The sequence below is a fragment of the Pleurodeles waltl genome, chromosome 4_2 (genome assembly GCF_031143425.1).
Source record: "Pleurodeles waltl isolate 20211129_DDA chromosome 4_2, aPleWal1.hap1.20221129, whole genome shotgun sequence".
Lineage (NCBI taxonomy): Eukaryota > Metazoa > Chordata > Amphibia > Caudata > Salamandridae > Pleurodeles > Pleurodeles waltl.
Genome location: NC_090443.1, coordinates 688,616,056 through 688,638,612, shown reverse-complemented (window position 1 = coordinate 688,638,612; position 22,557 = coordinate 688,616,056). Strand labels below are relative to the sequence as shown.

At 46.6% G+C, this 22,557-nt stretch overlaps 1 protein-coding gene across 1 annotated transcript in view; it reads right to left on the bottom strand.

The window, feature by feature from the left end:
* Positions 1–22,557, bottom strand: part of LOC138293926 (atrial natriuretic peptide receptor 2-like) — a 445,904-nt gene that overhangs the window by 372,056 nt on the left and 51,291 nt on the right. Inside the window, 1 exon segment of the mRNA XM_069233205.1 lies at positions 17,205–17,295. Coding sequence (XP_069089306.1) covers positions 17,205–17,295 — 91 coding nt within the window.

The following is a 22,557-nucleotide window of genomic DNA, read 5'->3' as shown; positions in this document are numbered from 1 at the left end:
TGCCTGAATGATGCACAATTGTGTAGTTGTACTCTTGTAATTGTAGACCTCAATGTTTAATGCGAGGAGGCATTTTGGCCTTTGGATTTCCAAAGATGGTCAACAATGCTTGATGATTTGTCATAAGCGTAAAAGCCTTTCCGTAAATGTTCATAAGCCCCCTCCACTGTTAAACATTCTTTTTCAGGCTGTGGATAAGCATGTTCAGTTTGGGACAAACGTTTGCTTGCAAATGCCACAATATGTTTCTGAGCATTTGGGTGTCCACTGTGCTGTGCAAGGATTACACCTAACCCAACTGGGATAGTGTCAACAAAAATTTCTGTATGAAGCTTTGGATTAAAATCTGCCATTTCAGTGGCATTCTAGATAGCTTGTTTGATTCTTTTAATGCTTTGCTCGCATTCATGCGACCAATGAAATGAAACATTGTTTTTCATCAAGTCACTCAATGGATCACTTACAGTGGCAAGGTCTTGTATGTATCTGGAACAGTATCTAGCCAGGCAAAGGGATGAACGTAACATGGAAACATTATGTGGGGCACCGGCAGTTGACAACGCTTGCACTTTAGCTGGTTTGGGAGTTCGAACCCCATCAGACAAGATATGGCCAAAGAACGTTAGCTTTGTCTTATGGAATTCACATTTCTCAGCATTCAAAGTTAAACCTGCATCAAGAAGTAAAAGAAACAATTGCTTGAGAGCTTTATTGTACTCTTTCTGTGTAGCTCAGAAAACTAATATGCCATCACTATAGTTGAAAGCATTCACGACATGCAGTATGATACGTCAAATGACAGACTGAAAAAGTTCTATAGCTGATAGCACACCAAAACTTAGCCTTTTATATTGAACTAGACTAATATGTGTAGAAAAGATTGCAATGTGCCTGCAATTTTCCTCGAGTTCCAACTAATGATATCCGTTCTTTAAATCATGGCGAGAGAAGACCTTTGCACCACTCAATTGTGTTATCATGTCATCGATGTGCGGACCTGGATGTCATTCTCTTTCATTTGTCTTCTTCGCTTGACGCATATCTACACAGACGCATACAGCTCCTTCACTGTCCTTTTTGGATACCACTACTACGGGAGAAACCCATGGCGTTGGACTAGTAGAGCCCTCAATGATATCATGTTTAAGTAATGATTTGAGTTCCTTTTCAACAGCTTCTTGTAAATTAAGTGCAATTTGTTGGTGCCTATGTGCAACAGGACGGATGTTCTCATTAATGTACAATTGCACTTTCATAGTCTTAAGTTTTCCTAACCCATGAAATAATGAAGGGAACTATTTTGTGATGAACATTCATTTTGTAGTTCACTGAGATCAGTCCCATATCAGAAGGTTTGCTAAAACTAAGTAAACAGGCACCTGACGCCGTGCCTTGAAGTACATGAATGGACACTTGCACAGTTGTCCTCTTTAATTTCATCGTCGCTACGGATGAACCTTGACTTTTCAAGGGCTTCGATGCATCTCATGCACATACTTTAGTTTTCAATGCCATCAGTCATGGAAATGGAGATAGTTTATTATATTTCTCCTCAGGCATAAGATTTATCGACTCACCACTGTTGATAAGGAAAGGTACTGAACAACTGTTTACTTTCAGGGTAATCTTCGGACAATGTTTGAATGACTTTAGTGCTTTTTCATGTCGACATTTCTTTGATTGGCATTTTTCTTCACAAGTGGCTAGTCCAACATGCGCACATTTATCTGATGTAAACATCGACATTGCACAACCATCTTCTTCACTTTCGATTGACATTGATACTGAAGAACTTTTTGATGATGATTTAGATGACAATCAACTTGGTGTGGATTTGTCTCAATTGGTGTTGTGACATGGCCTCGTAGGCATGAGTCAAATGTTGCTTCCTGAACTTTTGGTCAGCCATTTTGTCTTCTCGCCGTGACCCACTTCCTTTTTCCTTCACCTTGCAAACCGTAACAAAATGGTTCTCCTTCCCACAGAATTTGCATATCAGTCCAATGGTGGGACATTTACCTTAGTGTGGAAACAGCAATCCACACCTGAAACACAACTTCTTTTTCCATGGGAACATCGCTCGATGTCCTTCAGCCTTGTGGTTCTGCTTCTGCTTGCTTTTCATGCTCATGACTGCCTCACTTTGGGCACATCTGACCTCCATTCCAACAGCTTGTTGATCGGCATGCTCTTCAGCTCTGGTAGCCATGAGAACGCACTCCAGACTAAGAGTTTCTCTCATCATTCGTCTTCTGAATCAATATGGCAGGCATCCTGACTGGGCTGGCGTCAACAACAACTTCCCTATGAAGCTTTGGATTAAAATATGCCATTTCAGTAGCATTCTCAATAGCTTGTTTGGATCTATTAAAGCTTTGCTTGCATTCATGTGACCAGTAAAATTAAACATTCTTTTTCATCAAGTGTCTCAATGGGGCACTCGAGGTGGCAGGGTATTTTATGTATCTGGAACAGTAACTGGCCATGCCAAAGAATGATTGTAACATCTTGTGGGGGAATGGCAGTTGACAACTCTTGCACTTAAGCTGGATTGGGTGTCAAACTCCCATCAGAAAACTTATGTTCAAAGAACTGTAGCTTTGTCTTATGGAATTCACATTTCTCAGCATTTAAAGTTAAACCTGCATCAACACGTAAATGACACACTTGCTTGAGATCTTTATTGTGCTCTTTCTGAGTAGCTCCAAAAACGAATGTCATCACTATAGTTGAAAGCATTCATGACAGGCTGTATGACACATCGAATGATATCTTGTAAAAACTCTGCAGCTGATGACACACCGCATCTCAGTTTTTTATATCAAAGTACACCAATATGTGCAGAAAAGGTTGTAATGTACCTGCAATTTCTGTACCTGAGACATATTGCTTTCTCATCATTATATTCATTGAACTTACAGTGTTTGATAAGCGTATCCAGTCTCTCAACAAATTTGTCTATGGTTTCACCAACTCTGTCATTCTTGACTGAAAATGTACCTTTCGTAATCTACATTCGGCACTGGGTTGAAGATGAGATTCAAGGTTTCTTTGATTTGGTGGTATGGAACTACGTCAGCTTGCTGCATTTTCTTTATGATTTGTTTTACACCCTCACCAGCAAGATTCTTTAGGTATTTGATAATCTTCTTGTTATCTGTTTCTTTTAGTGCATCAATGAAATCATCAAATGTCTCTATTCAAGCAATCCATCTATTGCCGATATTCTGCTTTTTGGCGGCTTCAAGTGGTCGTGGTGGTTTCAGGAAGGTAGCATTATAACTGTTTATGGGATTGGCTGACACTGAAAATGGCATTCTCTTCTATACTGCCTGCTCTCTACTACGACCTGCTTCCTCCATGCCATTTCTAAGGCCCTATGATGTGCTGGCCTCTAGGTCATCTTAGACAGTCTGTGGAACTGCAACTTCTTTCTTGGCCTCCATTGGAGCCCTTCACTCTTTTGGAGTCCTCTGGTTGTTCTGATCAGCCACCTGGCAGCTTTGGTGGTGTGCCACTTCCGGTACTGGACAGCTCAGTAAGCAGAACCACTGTGCTTCTTCTTGGGTCTTTTCTCCTGCTACTGAGGTCACAGATCTCTTCTTATCGAGGTTCTGGTAGGTGCAGCAATAGTATGCTTTAATATCAATTATTCTGTCAGCTAGCATTTTTATGTATATCGAATGGTATTTTACTATGGTAGTTTTCAGCGCTTCTTTTCTGTATCTGTTTGTGTCCACCTTAGCGTTATCACTCCATATGATGTATAGCTTTATGCTGCATAGTAGGCCTGTATATCTCTTTATGGCCTTGCAAGCAGCTTCTTGGCCAATGATGTGTAGACTTCTCAGTGTAGGTTTCATTAGCTTCTAGTGCTTCACAGGGGCTGGAGTTGTGTTTTGACTCCACATACGGCAAACGTCGATTCCGCACGTCAAAGGAGGCACACGTGGCACGCACAAATAGTTTGCTTGGACCATGGCAAGCTCTCTGAAGGAGAACTGTCGACCTTCAGGTTAATTATACCCTATCTCGTTCTCAGATGTAGTGTCCTCCCCAGCCTGGGTACTTGACAATGACTATGACATACACACAGCTGGGTATTACACTTCTTTATTCATCTAAGTGTAACCACAAACCCAAAATTCGAAACCTGCATTCACTTCACCATGCTATAACACGTACGTCTCAATTCTACGGAGTCCATCAGGAGCCAAATGGGTTCTGTCATTAATAACTCACACAACACTAGGGGATACCCTAAGTTGCAAAGATGTCATCAAGCCTTTCTATAATTTTATCATGGGTTGTCGAGGACAGTGTTTCCTCAAAAGAAAACAGAATATTCATCTATGATTACCTTGAAATGCTGTCCATCTCCTAGTGGTCCAAAAATGTCAATTGTGCCATTCTCCAGGCATGGGCAGGAAGGTCAGATATAGTCAATGTGTGCTGATTCACCTTTGGGAACAGTCAATTGCAGATGTAGTATGCTTTTGATTTCCTTTCTACTCGCTCATCTAATCGAGGCAACCACACATTGTCTCTCAATGCTCTTTTGGTGGCAACAATGCCACAATATCCTTCATGGGCCAACTCAGTGAACCATTGCCATAGGCTCTCAAGTATGATGATTCTCAAGCCTTTCAGTAATTTGCCTTTTTGTGTGATGGCTAGCTCATCCTGTACATTTTTGAACCTTTAGAATTCAGTATCATCAGACAAAGGCTGTGCGCTTAGTCTCCCTTATTGTGTCTCATGAGTTCTTTGACAATAGTTATGTTGTGTGTGATTAATGTTGGTGGCAGCAATGATTTGATCCACAGACAGAGCCACTGGTGTGCTGGACTTCACAATAAAATTGAGATATTCTTTGGCCGTCCTGGATGTCAAACAGGCTTCAACTGACATAGGCCACAATGTGTCTCTGAGCATTCAGATGGCTGTTGTGTTGAGCAAGGGTTACCACCATCCCCACCAGGCTCGCATCTACTGTGACCTTGGTATGCAGATTTCAGCCAATTCAGTTGCATTCTTAATTGTATGCTTTATTTCTTTGAAACTCGGATCACATTCAGGAGACCACTGAAAATGAACATTCCTCCTTCTCAAGTCTCCCAATTGGGCACTCACTGCAAATTTATGTTGAGCAGTAACTGGTCATGCCTAGAAAGGATCACAGAATGGTAACATCTTTTGGGGGGGTGCAAAGATGATGGCAGTGATTGCACCTTGTCTGGATCTGGAATCATTCTCCCATCAGAGAATATGTGCCCAAAAAAATTGTTTTTGGTTTTGTGAAATTCACATTTCGCTGCATTCAAAGTGAGACCTACATCAGGAAGTAACTGGCACACATAAGTAGAGGCTTTGTCATGTTTGTTCTGGGTTCTCCCAACGACCAGTATGTTGTCAAACTAACTGAAAGCAAGTGCAACAGTTTGGATTACTCTGGGGATAATATTCTGAATATATCAGCAGCCGAAGATACTCCAAAACTTAGGCCCTCATTATGACACTGGCGTTAAATGCCGCTTACCGCCACGGTGACGGCCGCCAACATACCCCGTGGTAGCGAATATCCGTTCACCATATTATAACACACACACACACACCAAACTGACAGAATACTGTCATATACACAAATCCGCCAGCCCAGAGGTCAATGGAAAAGTGGCAGTCCCAACACCCATACCGTTACACCAACAAAACAACGCCCATCACATTATGACCCACGAATCACCACAGTGGACATTCAACGGTCGTAAACCATTGGCAGTACATACCGCTGCGCTAAGAATGGACACCCACATACAAAACAACACTACATTGACCAATAGAAAAAGCACACACCTGACACTCATACACACACCACACTCACACCACTATAAAAACACACACCCACATTACGCACAACCCTTTACGAATACAAATCAGTGCCACCAGACCGACACCAAGACAACTGCGACCACTACACACACAACAATTACACCCATACATCCCTCACGTACCCCACATCACACACCCCACCACATTACTCAACACACTCTCACCAACACACACCATACAACACCCATGGCCCCACAAAGGCACCCCCGTTTCACTGATGAGGAGTTAAGGGTCATTGTAGAGGAAATTGTCAGGGTAGAGCCACAGCTGTTTGGAGCACAGGTACAGCAGATATCCATTGCAAGGAAGTTGGAGCAATGGCGGAGAATCGTGGACAGGGTGAACGGCGTGGGACAGCACCCAAAAACAATGGATGACATCAGGAAGCGGTGGAATGACCTACGTTCCATAGCATATGTTCCATAGCAGCAAGTCACCAGATCGCTATACAGAGGACTGGAAGTGGACCTGTACCTCCTCCTCCACAGCTCACAGGATGGGAGGAGCAAGTCTTGGCATTAATGCATCCTGAGGGACTCACTGGAGTAGGCAGAGGACTGGACAGTGGAAAGTCAATATTTAACACTTATCACCTCCCATACCTGCATGCCATCTCACACGCTCACTCCCATCACTCCACTCCATCCCACATACTGCTCCAACGCAGATGACTAAACCCAATGCCAAGCCCTGAATGTTATTCAAGTGCATGGACAGCCCTCCCAGCTCTGCATCGACACCCCTCACCAAAGCATGCACAGCATAGGGGAACTAACAATCCCACAATACATCACCATACACAACCAAAAGGTGTCAGGGCAACACCAACGATAGAGGGGAAGCCAGGAATGTACAATATGTCACACACATGAAGCATAATACATCACATACATCCTCACAGTTACCCCAGCCAATGTCAGTGAAAAGGCTGTGCCATGCCCATCCAGTCCCCCAACAGAAGATGCCCCCAGTGATGACAGTAACTTCAGGATCTGTATGACCTACCTGGCCCATCAGGGACCACTGGACGGCCGGTCACCCAAGCTCACTCACAGTCCACCACAGAGAGTCCACCTTCAGTAACTAACACCACAGCACCTACCCAGCATACCCACACCTCTGTCCCCAGGACACGTCAATCAGCAGTGTGCCCACCTGAACAGGGACCCCAGCCCACACCTCATCCCCAAGACAATCAGGGAGCTGGGGTCAGTGGCAGTGGGCACACCATTCAGGAGACAGAGGCACAGGCCAATAGGGACACTGGGAGGACTCCTGTGTGCCAGGGGGAGGACAGGACCAGGGAACGGACTCTCTAGGAGGCACTCGCCAAGATCCTGGGAACCTACCAACATTCCCAAGACATGATGGGCCAGATCCTTGACAACGTACAGGAGAACAGGCGGCTGCAGGAGGGACAGTATCAGGGGGTCAAGGAGGACTTGCAGGTTACTAACACCACCCTGATCTCCATAGCAGGGGTGCTGGCAGACATGGGCAACATCATAAGGGAGGCAACAGCACACCAGGAGGCCCATACCACTAGCCATTACATTGGCCAGCCCTCCACTTCCGCTGGAGGTAGTGGGCAGGAGGCCCTGCCACAGGACCCACAGGCCACCAGCACCCCTCCCCCTGCAGAAGGTGAACCACTCCACAAACGTTCCCTGCGACCCAGACAGAAGCCAGAGACACTTGCCAAGACCCCGCAAGGAAATGAGACTCTCCTGATTGTCCACCTTGTGTCCCACTCAGTCACCTTGTCCACTTAGAACTGATGTTGCTCCCCTTCCTATGACCCCTTGGACACTGCACCTGTGTTACAAACAGACTGGAACAATACCCTGGACTTTCCTCCATCATCACCCCATTCCATTGCACTTCACCCTCAATTTCTTAGCACTACAATAAACACCCTTGAACACAACTTGACTACTAGTATTTTATGTATTGAAAATGTGTGTTTATGGAAACAGTCACATCCATTGCAAATGAACTGTACACTGTGAGAGCGTAGAAATATTGACCTGTAGCTCTCTGTAGTCAGCACATAAGTACACAGTTGTTATATCGCCAACATCTGTAAAATGACAAACCATAGGTGACAGTAAGTTGAGATAAAAAGGAAGTTAATGCCATCATGCTACAGCCACACAGAATACACCAATAGTGATAGAAATGTACAGTTGCACTGTCTCTACTGTGTGTCATTGGAAGTACTGATGGATAACTGATGTTATGTTGTCCTCATACTCAGCCTCTTCAACCTCACTGTCATCAGGGTCTACTGCTGCCACAGGGGCATCTCCAGTCTCCTCCTCCTGCAGAAAAGGTAAATGGCGTCTGAGGGCCAGGTTGTGCAACATGCAGCATGCCACTACTATCTGGCAGACCTTCTCAGGTGAGTAGCACAGGGATCCACCTGTCAGATGGAGGCACATGAACCAGGAGCCCGAAGGTCCTCTCGATGATCCGTCTGGTTCATCCATGTGCCTCATTATAAGGTTCCTCACCCCCTATCCTGGCATTCCTCACAGGGTTTAGCAGCCACAATAGGTTTGGGTAGCCAGAGTCACCTGCAAGTATTGAGGGAGCATATTTAGCCTCACACAATCTTATGGGGTTACCACCAGATGGCATACACTAAGATACAACGGATGGGGACCAAGGCTCACCTATTAGGCACACCCTGTGCCTCTGTAGTTGGGCAATCACATTTGGGATGCTGCTATTCCTCAGAACAAAGGCATCATGCAACGACCCAAGATACTTAGCATTGACATGGGAGATGTACTGGTCCGCCAGGCACATCATCTGCACATTCAGTGAGTGGAAACTCTTATGATTCCTGTACACCTGTTCATTCTGGCAGGGGGGGACAAATGCAATATGTGTACCGTCAATCGCCCCAATAATATTGGGGATATGTCCCATTGCATAGAATCCAGCCTTCACAGTGTCCAATTCTTCCACCTGGGGGAAAGAAATGTAGCTGCACATGTTTTTTACCAGGGCAGACAACACTCTTGCCAGCACTATTGAGAACATTGACTGTGACATTCCTGCTGCCAGGCCCACTGTCACTTGGAAGGAACCAGTTGCCAAGAAATGGAGCACTGAAAGCACTTGCACAAGAGGGGAGCTCCCAGTTGGATGACGGATAGATGAGATCAGGTCTGGCTCCAAGTGGGCACACAGCTCTGTGAGTGTGGCCCTGTGGCCCTGTCCAGTCAATAGATGATTATAATGTGCCTGCCCTCCAGTGTAGCTAAGTCCAACAGGGGTCTGGACACGGGGGTATGTCTCCACCTTCCATTCATCCGCAGCGGTAGGTATCTAAGGGACACAAGAGTAAGTAGGCTGTGACAATTTGAAAAATGGAACCACAACTGCAGTCTACATGGTGCACTTATGTAATGTGACAGTGTTAATGGCCAAGTATGTGCCATTATAATCTGTGACGCAGTTAATGTTGATATGACTGTTCCCCCCCCCACCGAAATGGCGACTGCCTGTCCTGGATGTAGGGGCAGGTGGAAGTGAGGTAATTCTGCCGAGTTTGGGCATCGTGGCGGAAGGCGGTCTTGCACTGCTGTACAATTCCTCATTGGATAATATGGGGCTCTATGGAGTACAGTAGCCAATGGGAATCTGCGCTGGAGGTGACGGTGTACACCGCCGCAGACGTGACTGCCATTTTTTATCTGATTCCTCACTTGTTTCCTGACCTTCAACAGGAGAACATACCGTGGCCCGTGTGACCGGGGAAAGGGCCCCTGCCTTCACTTCTGAGGAGTTGGAGCGACTGGTGGATGGCGTCCTACCCCAGTATGGACTGCTGTATGGGCCTACAGATCAAGAGGTGAGTAAACTTTGGGCACGATGCATGTGGGAAGAATGCATGGAGATGTGTGTGCAAGCACCATGTGGGGGGGACGTCTAGGGGCGGTGTACATGGTGTGCTCTGGGCGATGTGTGTGCCAATGTTGATGGGAATAGGTATGGTGGGCCATTTGTGTGACAGGCTGGACTGTTTGTTTAATCTTGTACTCCTGTCTGTATTGCCTCTGCAGGTCAGCACGCATCAAAAGAAGGGAATATGGCATGCCATCGCCAAGGACGTGCAAACACTGGGGGTCTATGGCAGGTGGAGCACCCACTGTTGAAAACAGTGGGAGGATCTGAGATGCTGGGCATGGAAGACTACGGAGGTCCAGCAGGGGACAACTTTAGCAACACAAAAGGATGATGGACGGAGTGCTGAACAATGCAAACACTCACCCCCTCTCAAAGATCTGGGTTTAATCCATCGTTATTTTGCTCACCATGACACCCCAGTTTGAACCCAGCCATATGCAAATCAGTCTTGACCCTGTGCCTCATGGGAACAGTCCAGCCCAAATTGCCAGGCCAGGTCCGCCCTGGACCAGAAACAAGCATCCTGGGACCGGTTTCAGGGTATCACCCTTCATCAGCCAGGCTAGCTTGAATCCAGTAGCACAGTGAGCAAGGGACCCATGTCTGGGCATACCCTTCCCACTTAGGGCAACTTTAGCAACACAAAAGGATGACACCTCTGTGATGACACCAGCTGCATGTAGAGCAGCCACCCCCATACCAGCACCGCCCTCCCAGTAGCCCCTCAGCAAGTTGCCCATGCCTGCTCACCCAGGAGGGGGGGGCATCTCCTTAGCCCCAGGCACCTCAGGCCCTGCCCCAGTGAGCCCTGCTGCCCTGAGTGAGGAGGCTATTGACCTCCTGAACTCCATCTCTGTAGGGCAATCAACCATTGTGAATGCCATCCAGGGGCTGGCATCCCAGATGGAGCAATGCAATGCATTACTGGAGGGCATTCACAGTGGATTGGCGGCCCAACAGAGATTGATTCAGGCTCTGGCCTCCTCTCTGATGGCAGCCATTGTCCCTGTTTCTACCGTCCCCTCTTCAAATACCACTTCCCAGTCCCATTCTCCTCAACCCCAACCCATCCCAGGCACACAAACCGACGACCATGCACACAAGACAACACCCAAGAGTGGCACAGGCAAACACAAGCAGCACACTTCATCCCACAAGCACTCATGCAAACACCATACAGTTGCAGACACAACAACATCCACTGCCTCCACTGTCTCCCCCTCCTCCACCTACCTCCCAGTCACGTCCACACTCACACCTGCATGCACTACATCAACATCCACCACCAGCATCACCACACCAAGTAGCACACACACCTTACTAGCAGACACCGCCACAACATCCATGCACGCGCCCCCTCTGTCCTCTCCCACCCTGTCTTTCCCCCTCCTAAAGGACACAAACGCAAGCACTCACTCACCCAACAGCCATCATCCTCACATCAGAATACAGCCCATGCACCTGCACCCAAATCCAGCAGACATACACGTCCTACAACCGCTCCCTCTACTTCCACTACCATCACTCGTCCCTCCTCCCACCCCACCGTCCCTAAAAAAGCTTTTCCTTGCCCAAATTGACCTCTTCCCTCACCCTCTCCCCCATCCTGCCTGTATGAACTGGGTACCAAAGACCCAGCCCAGCACCTCAGCCAAACAGTCCACGGGGACACTGGCGGCACCACCTACTCGCCGTGGTAAGGATACTACACCTCTAGGCAAGAAGGGGAAGGAGCCTGCACCTCTAGGCAAGAAGGGGAAGGAGCCTGCAACTCCATCCAAGAAGGGGAAGAAGCCATCAACCCCTGCCAGGACAGGTAAGGAATCCACGCCTCATGTCATGGAGGAGACGAAGCCTTCTACTCCAGCGGAGGCTGTCAGGGTGACACCTACACCATCACCAGTGGTCACGGGCCCCCACCGCCAGGTGAGGAAGTGCAGCCATTACCACCTGCAGCGGCTGCCCCGGTGGGACCTCCATCAGCCACCACACTGCAGCCATCACCACCTGCAGAGGCTGCCGAGGAGACACCTATAACCGCCACCACACTGCAGCCATCAGCACCTGCAGAGGCTGCGCAGGAGGCACCTCCATCCGCCACCACACTGCAGCCATCTCCACCACCGGACGCCATGTAGGCCACCCTCCAGGGGCTGCTGTATGAGGGGCCCCCTCCAGAACTAGTGGGCAAGTCACCCACCTGAGAGTCTGTGGCCTTGCACTCGCCAGGACAGAGCAATGGGCATGTTGCCGCCTCCAGAACCAGTGGGCAAGTCACCCACCTGAGAGACTGCGGCCTTGCACTCCCCAGGACAGAACAATGGGCATGTTGCCCCCTCCAGAACCAGTAGGCAAGTCACCCACCTGAAAGACTGTGGCCTTGCACTCCCCAGGACAGAGCAATGGGCATGGAGCCCTCTCCAGAACTAGTGGGCAAGTCACCCACTTGAGAGACTGTGTCCTTGTACTCCCCAGGTCAGAGCAATGGGCATGTTGCCCCCTCCAGAGCCAATGGGCAAGTCACCCACCTGAGAGACTGTGGCCTTGCACTCCCCAGGACAGAGCAATGGGCATAGAACCCCCTGCAGAACCAGTGGGCAAGTCACCCACCTGAGAGACTGTGGCCTTGCACTCCCCAAGATAGAGCAATGGGCATGGAGCCCCTACAGAACCAGTGGGCAAGTCACCTACCTGAGAGACTGGCCTTGCACTCTCCAGGATAGAGCAATGGGCATGGAGCCCCCTCCAGAACCAGTGGGCAAGTCACCCACCTGAGAAACTGTGGCCTTGCACTCTACAGGACAGATCAATGGACATGTTTCCCCCTCCAGAACCAGTGGAATCCGGCTGAGGTGCCCTTCCCCCCCTGAAGTGCCTGCCCACTTGCAAACTGATGGTCCTGCATAGTTCTATCTGGATGAAGTCAGGATTCGAGTTGGGCCTTAGACTGTGCCATGTGGGTTCTTTGAACATTGGACTGGACAGTGTCCCTTTGTGTACATCTGTACATATCTGTTTTAGTGACAATTCAATAATTTATTAGCTGTTGATATGAATACATTCACTTTCATGAATTCCTGTTGTCCTTGCATTATTCTGCCATGTATTGGGTGGAAATTGTTTTTCGTGTGCAGCTGGGCGTGTGTATGGTGTGTGTGTGTCGGGTGTGTGTTGTGCGTGTGTGTGTCACTCTAGTTTTCCTCCCTCCCTCCCTTGTGTGCAAGGCGGCTGTACTTACTGTCTTCGTCGGCATTGGTGTTCCAGGTGGAGCATAACATAGAACATCATTGGGAAAACTTCCAGTTCAGGTTCCATGGCAGCATTCTTCTTCCCTGTGTCTCCGATGGTGAGTCAGTTCTCTTCAGTAATGTGTTTCCGCCAGGCTTTTGATGGCATTGGTACCGCCCTGGAAAAGGTGGTGGTTTGCAGTGTCGTAATATGGTGGGCAGTACTTTGTCTCCCGCCTGGCTGTTGGCGTCTACTGCCATGGTAAGTGTTGTTTCCGCCCTGGCAGTTGGTGTGGTACATTGGCTGTCTATGGGAGTTCTCACTGCCATGGACATAATTTGGTGGTAGTTACCGCCAGCCTGTTGGCGGTATTACCACCACTTTATCACTCACTGCCAGGGTCGTAATGAGGGCCTTAGTCTTTTGAATCTGAACAAACCAACATGAGTGAAAAAAGTTATAATATATCTGCAGTTCTCTTCTAACTCGAGTTGGTGGTACCCTTTGTTAAGGTCAACACGGGAAAATACTTTAGCTCTGTTCAGTTGCATGATCATATCCGCTATATGGGGACGTAGGTGTCTCTCCCTCTCAATGGCTCTGTTTGGATGGTGAATATCAACACAAATGTGCAGTGCCCCTCTGCGTTCATTTTTTGGCACAACTACCATGGGCAAAACACATGGTGTGGGGCTTGTGGAACATCCAATGATGTAATGTTACAACTCTTTCGCTACAAGTTCTTGCAGATGAAAAGCAAATCTACAGTGCCGCAGGGCAACCAGATAAACGTCTTCATGGATGTGAAGTTGTACTTTCATTTTCTTGAGCTTTCCGAGACAATGAAACAATGATGAGAGTTGGCTCGTAATCTCAGGATGAGCCTGTAGCTTATAGTTGAGAGATAAAAAAAACAAATTAGCTGCTTTGGCAAAGCTGAGCAAACATGCAATAGACAATGAATGGTGGCTTGTATTGTTATTGTTTTGTGATGCATTAGAGTGTGAACAACCTTTGGCTTTCTAGCAATTTAGAAGCAACCCAGGTGTATACCTTTGTGCTAGAAGGAGTAAGGCATGGCACAGGTGAGAGGTTGTTGAATTTTTTCACTGACATGATATTAACACCCCACTGTCAATGAGGAAGGATATGGGACTATCCGAAAGACATTTGGCGCTTTGTTTGGTGAGTTGTTTTTGAACTTTGGTCTTCTTCACAGGAAGCTGTCCCCACATGTGCAGGCCATCTTTTGGTGGCCATCATCAGTACATACCCATGATCTTTGCTGGTACTCAATAGCCACGTTGAAGAACCTTTGTACAACAAACTTTAAAATGATTGATTTTGCTTGGTCTGTACTTGTTGTAACTGATGTTGCTTTTTGGTTTTGTGGGCCTGGCGAGAGTGTTTCTGGTACGTTCTCACGTCCATCTTTCCCTTCAGATGTATACACTTAATTTTTACTTAGCTCAACACAGTTATGAAGTGTTTCTCTGTCCCAAAATCCATGCAGTCCTAGAGCTGGACATTTGCCTTCATGAGGAAATGACAATCCACATTGGAAGAATGGTTTTGTTTTCCTCAATTATGTCAGCTTATGTGCATCTGTTTTGTGATTGTGCATGCTTTCCATGGTCAACGTTGATTCATTGTGCACTGTCCCTGCTTCCATGTCAGCACCTTGTCGTTTTGCTCATTCCTCTGCTCTTGCAGTTATCAGCATTTTCTCTACAATGAGATTCTCTCTCAATATGGGTAATCTAAAAGAATCTGAAAGACAGCCATTGATGATTCTGAGGCATGTGACTGCTTCATCAGTAAAGTCGCAGAACTTACCATGTTTAATAAGTGTGTCAAGTCTTTCAACAAACTCATTCACTGTATCACAAGTCTGTTGTTATGCTTTGTTGAAACTACACCTTTCATAATCAACATTTGGAATTGGATTGAACTTGGCTTTCTGCGCTTCTTTCACCATTCAGTACGATGTTGCGTCAGTCTGTAAAATTTTCTTTAGTGCTTCTTTCACTCCATAACCTGCAAGGTTTTTCAAATAGTTGATGATTTCCTTATCATCTTCATCCTCAAGTGCATTTATGAAGTCAACAAATGTTTCAATCCGCACGCTCCACCTTGCACGAATGTTAGGTTTCTTGGATGTGACAAACAGTGGCTTCAAGAATATGGCTGCATAGTATTTCGCGCTCCCTTCTGCCACTATTGCGTTAGCACGCGTCGTTCAACTGAATTTGATGTTCAGGGTGACTCAGAGAACCTCTGAAATCATCAGCTGTGTGACGAGGCCTGTGTCGCAATACACTTCAATTGCCCCTGAATGTGAGTATGCTCTTTGTTTCTTGTACCTTGTTGGAGTTATGGTTGTTTTCTTGCATCTTCTGAATTGTTTCTGTGGATAACTTCACTGGCGGTATTGGAATGCGTTTTGAATATGCTCCTCTACATGGCCTTCGATTTCTTCTGTGGCCATGCAGGGCTTTTACTCCACGTGTGCTGGTCATAGACTGCATTGCATTGATTCTGGGCACACGCGGCATGATCAAGTAGTTTGGCGTACCTTTGCAAACTTTCATAGGGAGAAGTCTTGTTTTCCCCTACTTGTCACCAGTTGTAGCATCTTCCCCAGCCCTGGAGAATGCAAATAGATTACACCACACACTGGAGCTGCAGTTTAATATGTCTTTATTCTCCAACACCCATTCACCCTGCACATTACGTTATATTTCCCAGAACCACACCCTGACACCTCCCTGCATATCATATGGTTCCTGTTCAGAGTCCACCAGGAATCACAAGGGTACTAGTGTGCCCATCATCAATATGCTACATAAACCACTGGCATACATCCCCCAAAAAAGGCTAACTCATGTAATGTAGCTCTGGTTACTAGCTTCCGGCCTTCCTTGTAGAGACCATGTTTTTAGTAAAGGTTAATATCTTGGTAGTGGTGAAAATAGGGTAGCCCCTTGTCAGCTCCTTGGTTACAACTAAGCAGCATGTGAGGGCTCTTTGATTATTTGGTGGGACAATATGCAACATTTATTTATAAAGAAACACTCTGAGTGATCTAACACAAGCCCTTTTACTTATCAAGGGGCAAAGTTTGACATTCTAGGCCTGTCCATTTATTAAAACAATGACAATATTATGAACTTACCTTCTTTAACATGTGACATTCTGTGCAAATGTTGACACTTTCCTTTGTTCAACAATATGTGGGTTGAAGAGCTCATGGTGAACAAGCCCAGCATCTTTTTGCACTCAACGGGCATGCACCAGATTAACACAAAGTGGCCCATAGAAGTGTTTCAACATGCCAACTTTGGAATCGCCACTAATGACATATTACATATTTCATCCTCGGGGTATTTCAATATGGTTGTCTATTCTACTCTCCCTTAGTTCCAAATAGTTGTCAGTTTCCAAATACGCAAACCAGGCTAACATGTTACATCAAAAAATGCGCCTTCAGGTATGAATTTTGAATAACCAAATATATCTAAAAAAATGTCTATGTCTATGATGGAGGTAATATTTTCCAAACTCACCCACTAAGTTATAGTAAGTACAGATGTCATGATAGGAGCACCAGCGTATCAAATAGCATGTGAAGTAACATCAAGAAATTATTAAACTGGCCTCCTTTACAACTGATAAACTGTGGGAAATCGTTAGCAAGTCTATTTTTCAGGTATTTTACTCTAAGGGGCATTTTACATTCAGTACCGCAGGGACACTTTAAATTCCGTATGTCGGTCTTTGGTTTGGGGATAACTGATGCAAAGTTTTAAGTTTGAAAAGCAACTGCTCAAAGGGTGCCACTGGGAGGACACATGTAGATGCAAGATGCAAATTTCTTGGTTGTTTGTTTCTAGGTATAATGTTTCGAATTAATTATGTGAGGAGTAAGTGCATGCATGATCATCAAGTGCTTGTTACACATTGGACAATGAATTAATAAAAATATAAGAGCATGGAGAAAAAGATGTACAAATACAAGTAGACACCGCATGTATTTTTGAAAAACTATTAAAATTGAATAGGGAGCCATGTTTGATATTTAGTATGAATGAGTGATACAAACTGCACACAAACCATTTAGTAAATGTCTGTATTGAAATAACAGCAAGAAACATGTTAAAAACACCAACCCAGGCAGTCGATCATGTTGTGTTCGTTCGGTTGATCAACTGGCCAACAGTCATATTCTGTGTTATCCAGGTCATGCCAGCAAAATACAGCCTATGAAGGAGACACAAATGTATATTCAGTCACACAGTTGTTCTAAAAAGCATTCAGTTGGCCTAAAGTGAATCAAATGTTAACCTACTTTGAAAAAGTGCTATCACGTGGGTGCCGCATTGGTACCAAGTTTGCAAGCCTTATACACTGTTTTCATCCACTGCGATTCCACCATCCTGACCCAACTCTTTTGACATACAGAAACGTCTTTAGCTTTTGTTTGTTTTTTTCTAGATTTTGTGTGCTTGTTACCATTCACTATTTATGAACATTCTGCAGCCTCATGAATTTGTGCTTAGGGTGGACCCATTAAACTGCACGTCGTGTGTCGTGTGTCTGTCAGAAATTGCTGGCTTTGAGGACCCACTTTAGTCAGTGGAATATATGACAACATGTACAATATTTCTTAAAAATATTAACTATTAATCGATGTTGGTTGGTATTAATATATTATGTAGCTTTTGTAAACGAAAACAGCTAAACACTGGACTTGCCATCAAGCGCAAAGAACACAGTTTGACCGTCTGTTGTCACTGTGATCCTGGTGAATGAAGCCCCTGGTCATAAACAAACAACTTTAACTTTAATAGTAATCTTCGATTAAAACTGCCCAAAGAATGTCAATATTTAGACCAATAGATTATCTATGAAATTAAGCTGCATTGTGTAGTGCCTGGTGCACGTAAACAGTTCATTTAATACAGGCGTACAGTAATCAGTGGCTATTTCACAAAATAGCATCAAATAGAATATTTTATTGACTGCTATAGAATTTGAAAATCATTTAGCTCAATTGTGAGAACATAAAACGTTTTCATATTTCACAAAATTGGCATGTATTGCATTTTTGCATTACATTAAATGCTAGGTGTTAGAAATGGGGTTTTTGGTTGGCAGTCAGGTTACCCTCTGTCCAAGCAAGAAACCTCACTCTAGTCAGGGTAAATCACACACAATCCAAATTATCCTGTGCCCACCCTCTGGTAGCTTGGCACGAGCAGTCAGGCTTAACTTAGAAGGCAATGTGTAAAGTATTTGTGCAATAAATCATACAATAACACCATATAGCACCACAAAAATACACCACAAAGTGTTTAGAAAAATATAGAATATTTATCTGGATATTTGTAGATCAACACAATAAAAGATGCAATAAGAATTTGTAGAAATATCACTGAAAAGTGATATAAAGTGTCTTAAGTCTTTAAAAAGCAAACAAAGTCTCTTTCAAGCACAAAGTACCTGGTTTGGAGTGGAAAATCTCTGCAGAGGGCCACAGAGGAGGAGATGCGTGGAAAAATGGTGTGTGCGTCAGTTTCGCACCTTCACACACGGACTTGCGTCATTATTTTTCACGCGGGGAGACGTGCGTCGTTCTGCGGGAAGAAAAATGGTGTGTGCGTCGGTTTCGCCCCTTCACACACAGACTTGTGTCATTATTTATCACTCCAGGAAGAAGTGCAGCATTTTCCGGCACGCAGGCCGACTCCTTCTATGGTTCGCGGGATTACCAGATGTTCCAGGGTCTGTGCGTGGATTCCTCGGCTTGTTATCCGGCTGCGCGTCGTTCCGGGAGGCTGTGCGTGGAATTTTCTTTCTCACGGCATGCATCGCGTCGATTTCCTCTCTGGAAGTTGGGCGGCGTTGTCCATGTGACGCAGTGCGTCGAAGTTCCGGTCGCACTGTAGGCGTCGTGTCGATCAGCGTCGGCGTGCGGCGATTTTCTCACCGCGGAGCAAGCTGTGCGTCGAATTTTTCGGCGCACGAGGAGTCCAAATGAAAAAGAGAAGTCTTTTTGGTCCTGAGACTTCAGGGAACGGAAGGCAAGCTCTATCCAAGCCCTTGGAGAGCACTTTTGCAGCCAGACAAGAGTTCAGCAAGGCAGCAGTCCTTTGTAGAAAGCAGACAGGTGAGTCCTTTGAGCAGCCAGGTAGTTCTTCTTGGCAGGATGCAGGTTCTGGTTCAGGTTTCTTCTCCAGCAAGTGTCTCAGGTGGTAGGGCAGAGGCCCTGTTTTATACCCAAATGTGCCTTTGAAGTGGGGGAGACTTCAAAGAGTGGCTAAGAAATGCACCAGGTCCCCTTTCAGTTCAATCCTGTCTGCCAGGGTCCCAGTAGGGGGTGTGGCAGTCCTTTGTGTGAGGGCTGGCCCTCCACCCTCCCAGCCCAGGAAGACCCATTCAAAATGCAGATGTATGCAAGTGAGGCTGAGTACCCTATGTTTGGGGTGTGTCTGAGTGAATGCACAAGGAGCTGTCAACTAAACCTAGCCAGACGTGGATTGTAAGGCACAGAAAGATTTAAGTGCAAAGAAATACTCACTTTCTAAAAGTGGCATTTCTAGAATAGTAATATTAAATCCGACTTCACCAGTCAGCAGGATTTCGTATTACCATTCTGGCCATACTAAATATGACTTTCCTGCTCCTTTCAGATCAGCAGCTGCCACCTCAACAAGGTATGAGGGCAGCCCCAATGTTAGCCTATGAAGGGAGCAGGCCTCACAGTAGTGTAAAAACGAATTTAGGAGTTTTACACTACCAGGACATATAAACTACACACGTACATGTCCTGCCTTTTACCCACACAGCACTCTGCTCTAGGGGTTACCTAGGGCACACATTAGGGGTGACTTATAGGTAGAAAAAGGAAAGTTTTAGGCTTGGCAAGTACTTTTAAATGCCAAGTCGAAGTGGCAGTGAAACTGCACACACAGGCCTTGCAATGGCAGGCCTGAGACAAGGGGAAGTGGCTACTTAAGTGGGTGGCACAACCAGTGCTGCAGGCCCACTAGTAGCATTTAATCTACAGGCCATATGCACATACAGTGCACATTACTAGGGACTTATAGGTAAATTAAATAGTCCAATTGAGTATGATCCAATGTTACCATGTTTAAAGGGAGAGAGCATATGCACTTTAGCACTGGTTAGCAGTGGTAAAGTGCGCAGAGTCTAGAAACCAGCAAAAATGAGATCAGAAAAAGAGAAGGAGGAAAGCAAAAAGTCTGGGGATAACCCTGCAGAAGGGCCATTTCCAACATATCCCCTTTCCAGCCTAAAGCCAGGGTAGACTAATCAACACTCTGATGGACTTCCCTGCTTAAGGCGATAGAACATGGACAATTGCCCACTACTGCAGGGGCACTTGCCAGTTCTACGCCTTTCTGAACTCAGTGAGGCTTCTTTGTCTATACTCTCTGGGGCCACTGATCTGGCCCATGGGGAACCCTTCTCATCACCTGAGGACCACATCTGTAAAGCTCCTAACTTTAATTTGCTTACAGATGCATCCCAGTATGCAGACAGTACCACCATGGCCAACAAAGTGATGTGGCCCATTCCATTCCTTGGGTCTGACTTCTGTCCCCAACCCAGGGAAAACTCTGCCCACAAGGACAGAAACCAACAGATGCCACTGACAGCTGTCAGTGTCATGAGCCAGGCCCCAGGCCATCCACTGCTAAGTGGAGACCCTGAGAGGGGGCCGTTGGATGAGCTTCTCCTCCAGCTGGGGGGCTGGTAGGGAGCTCCCAAGGGGCTCCGGAAGCATCCCAGAATGGGGGGTAGTAGCCCCAGGGGTCTTGCACCCCTTCTCCATTCTCACCAGTTCAGGGGTGGATCCCTGATACCGGTCACTCAGCCCAGGGTCTGTATCCTGAGGCAGAACAGAGGACAAGGGTGAGTCCTTCCTCACCGTGCCTCCACATCTGGGCTCACATACCCTCCTCTGGGGAGTGGGACTGCCAGACATCGGAACTGTCAGGGCACCCTTAGGGGTCAACCCTCTCAGCTCTCTTGACACTAGGGGAACCTCATTCCCCAGAATGCAGTCAATGGGCAGCTGGAGACTAACTATGACCCACCTCTGGGTCACCTCCCCATCCCACTCTAGGGACACCCGGGCCATAGGGCGGAATAAATCTTCCCCAATGGCTGGAGTCACTCTACACACCTGTCCGGTGTACTGCTCTGGTGACACTAGTCTCTCCACAATCATAGTAAGACTAGCCCCTGTGTCTCTCAGAGCGGTGACTGGGACCCCATTCACTCCCTCCTGGTGGAAGTGACGGTTTCCACCCTCAGGGATCACCAGTTTACCCTCTGAGTCCACCTCCCAACTAAAGGAGATGAAGGCATGGTCTACGACCTGCCCCTGGGGACTACTTTCCCCTAGGGCCACATGGGCCACCCCTGTAGAGGTCCCAATACTGGGTGAGTTCTTTGGACAGACAGAGTCCCCCTTCCTGTGTCCTATCTGGGAACACTCAAAGCAGCGGGGTTGGGAATGGGATGCTTTGGGCCACTGCCCACCAGAACCACCACCCTGTTTTTCAGATGGGGCATGGGAACCCTTTCCTCCCCCAGCACTCTGGGACTTGTCTGGGTCATCTCTAACCTCCCCCTCACTCTGTCGGGGGGAACCGGAACCACCCTTTTCGGGGTCACTCCCAGATACCTTTTTGGACACCCTGGTACCAGTCCAGAGGTCCGCCTCCTCAGCAAGCTTCCTGGGATCAGTCAGCTTACTATCTACCAAGTGCTGGCGCAACTCTGTAAAAGAAATATTGAGTATATGCTCTCTCAAAATCAAGTCATACAACCCTTTGTAATCACCTACTTTGCTGCCCCGCACCCATCCATTCAGTGCCTTACTGGAAAAGTCAAAGAAATCTACCCATGTTTGTGTGGATTGTTTGATGCTGTCCCTGAACCTCTGACGGTATCCCTCATGGGTCAGCCCAAACTTGGCAAGTAAAATGGCTTTCTGAAGTGGGTATGTGTTGTGATCCTTTATGTCCAATGTGAGAAGTGTGTCCCTCCCCAAAGGTGGCACATAACCCCACATAGCTGTATGCCATTGCCCTTCAGGAACCTCATGAGCCCTTAGTGCAACTTCATAAGCTGCTAACCATTTATCTATGTCATCTCCCACTACAAAACTGGGCACCACATTTTTGGGTATACGAACCTTCTTTTCTCCAGCAGGTCCTGTCAGTACGCTGCCACCATTACTGCTGGATTCAGACTGTCTCGCCTTGATCTCCAGCGCCTTGAGACTCAGTTCATGAGCCAACAATAGTTTCTTTTCAGCCAAAGATCTCTCAGCTGCCACCTGTTTGGCTGCTCTTTCAGTCTCGGCTTGTTTGGCTTCTCTCTCTGCCCTCCTTTCCTCCTGTTGGGCCTCAATTTTCAGTTTTGCCATTTGCAGTTGGAACTCCCTTTCTTCTCTCCTTTCCTCTGCGGTCAGGCTTTGCTCAGAGA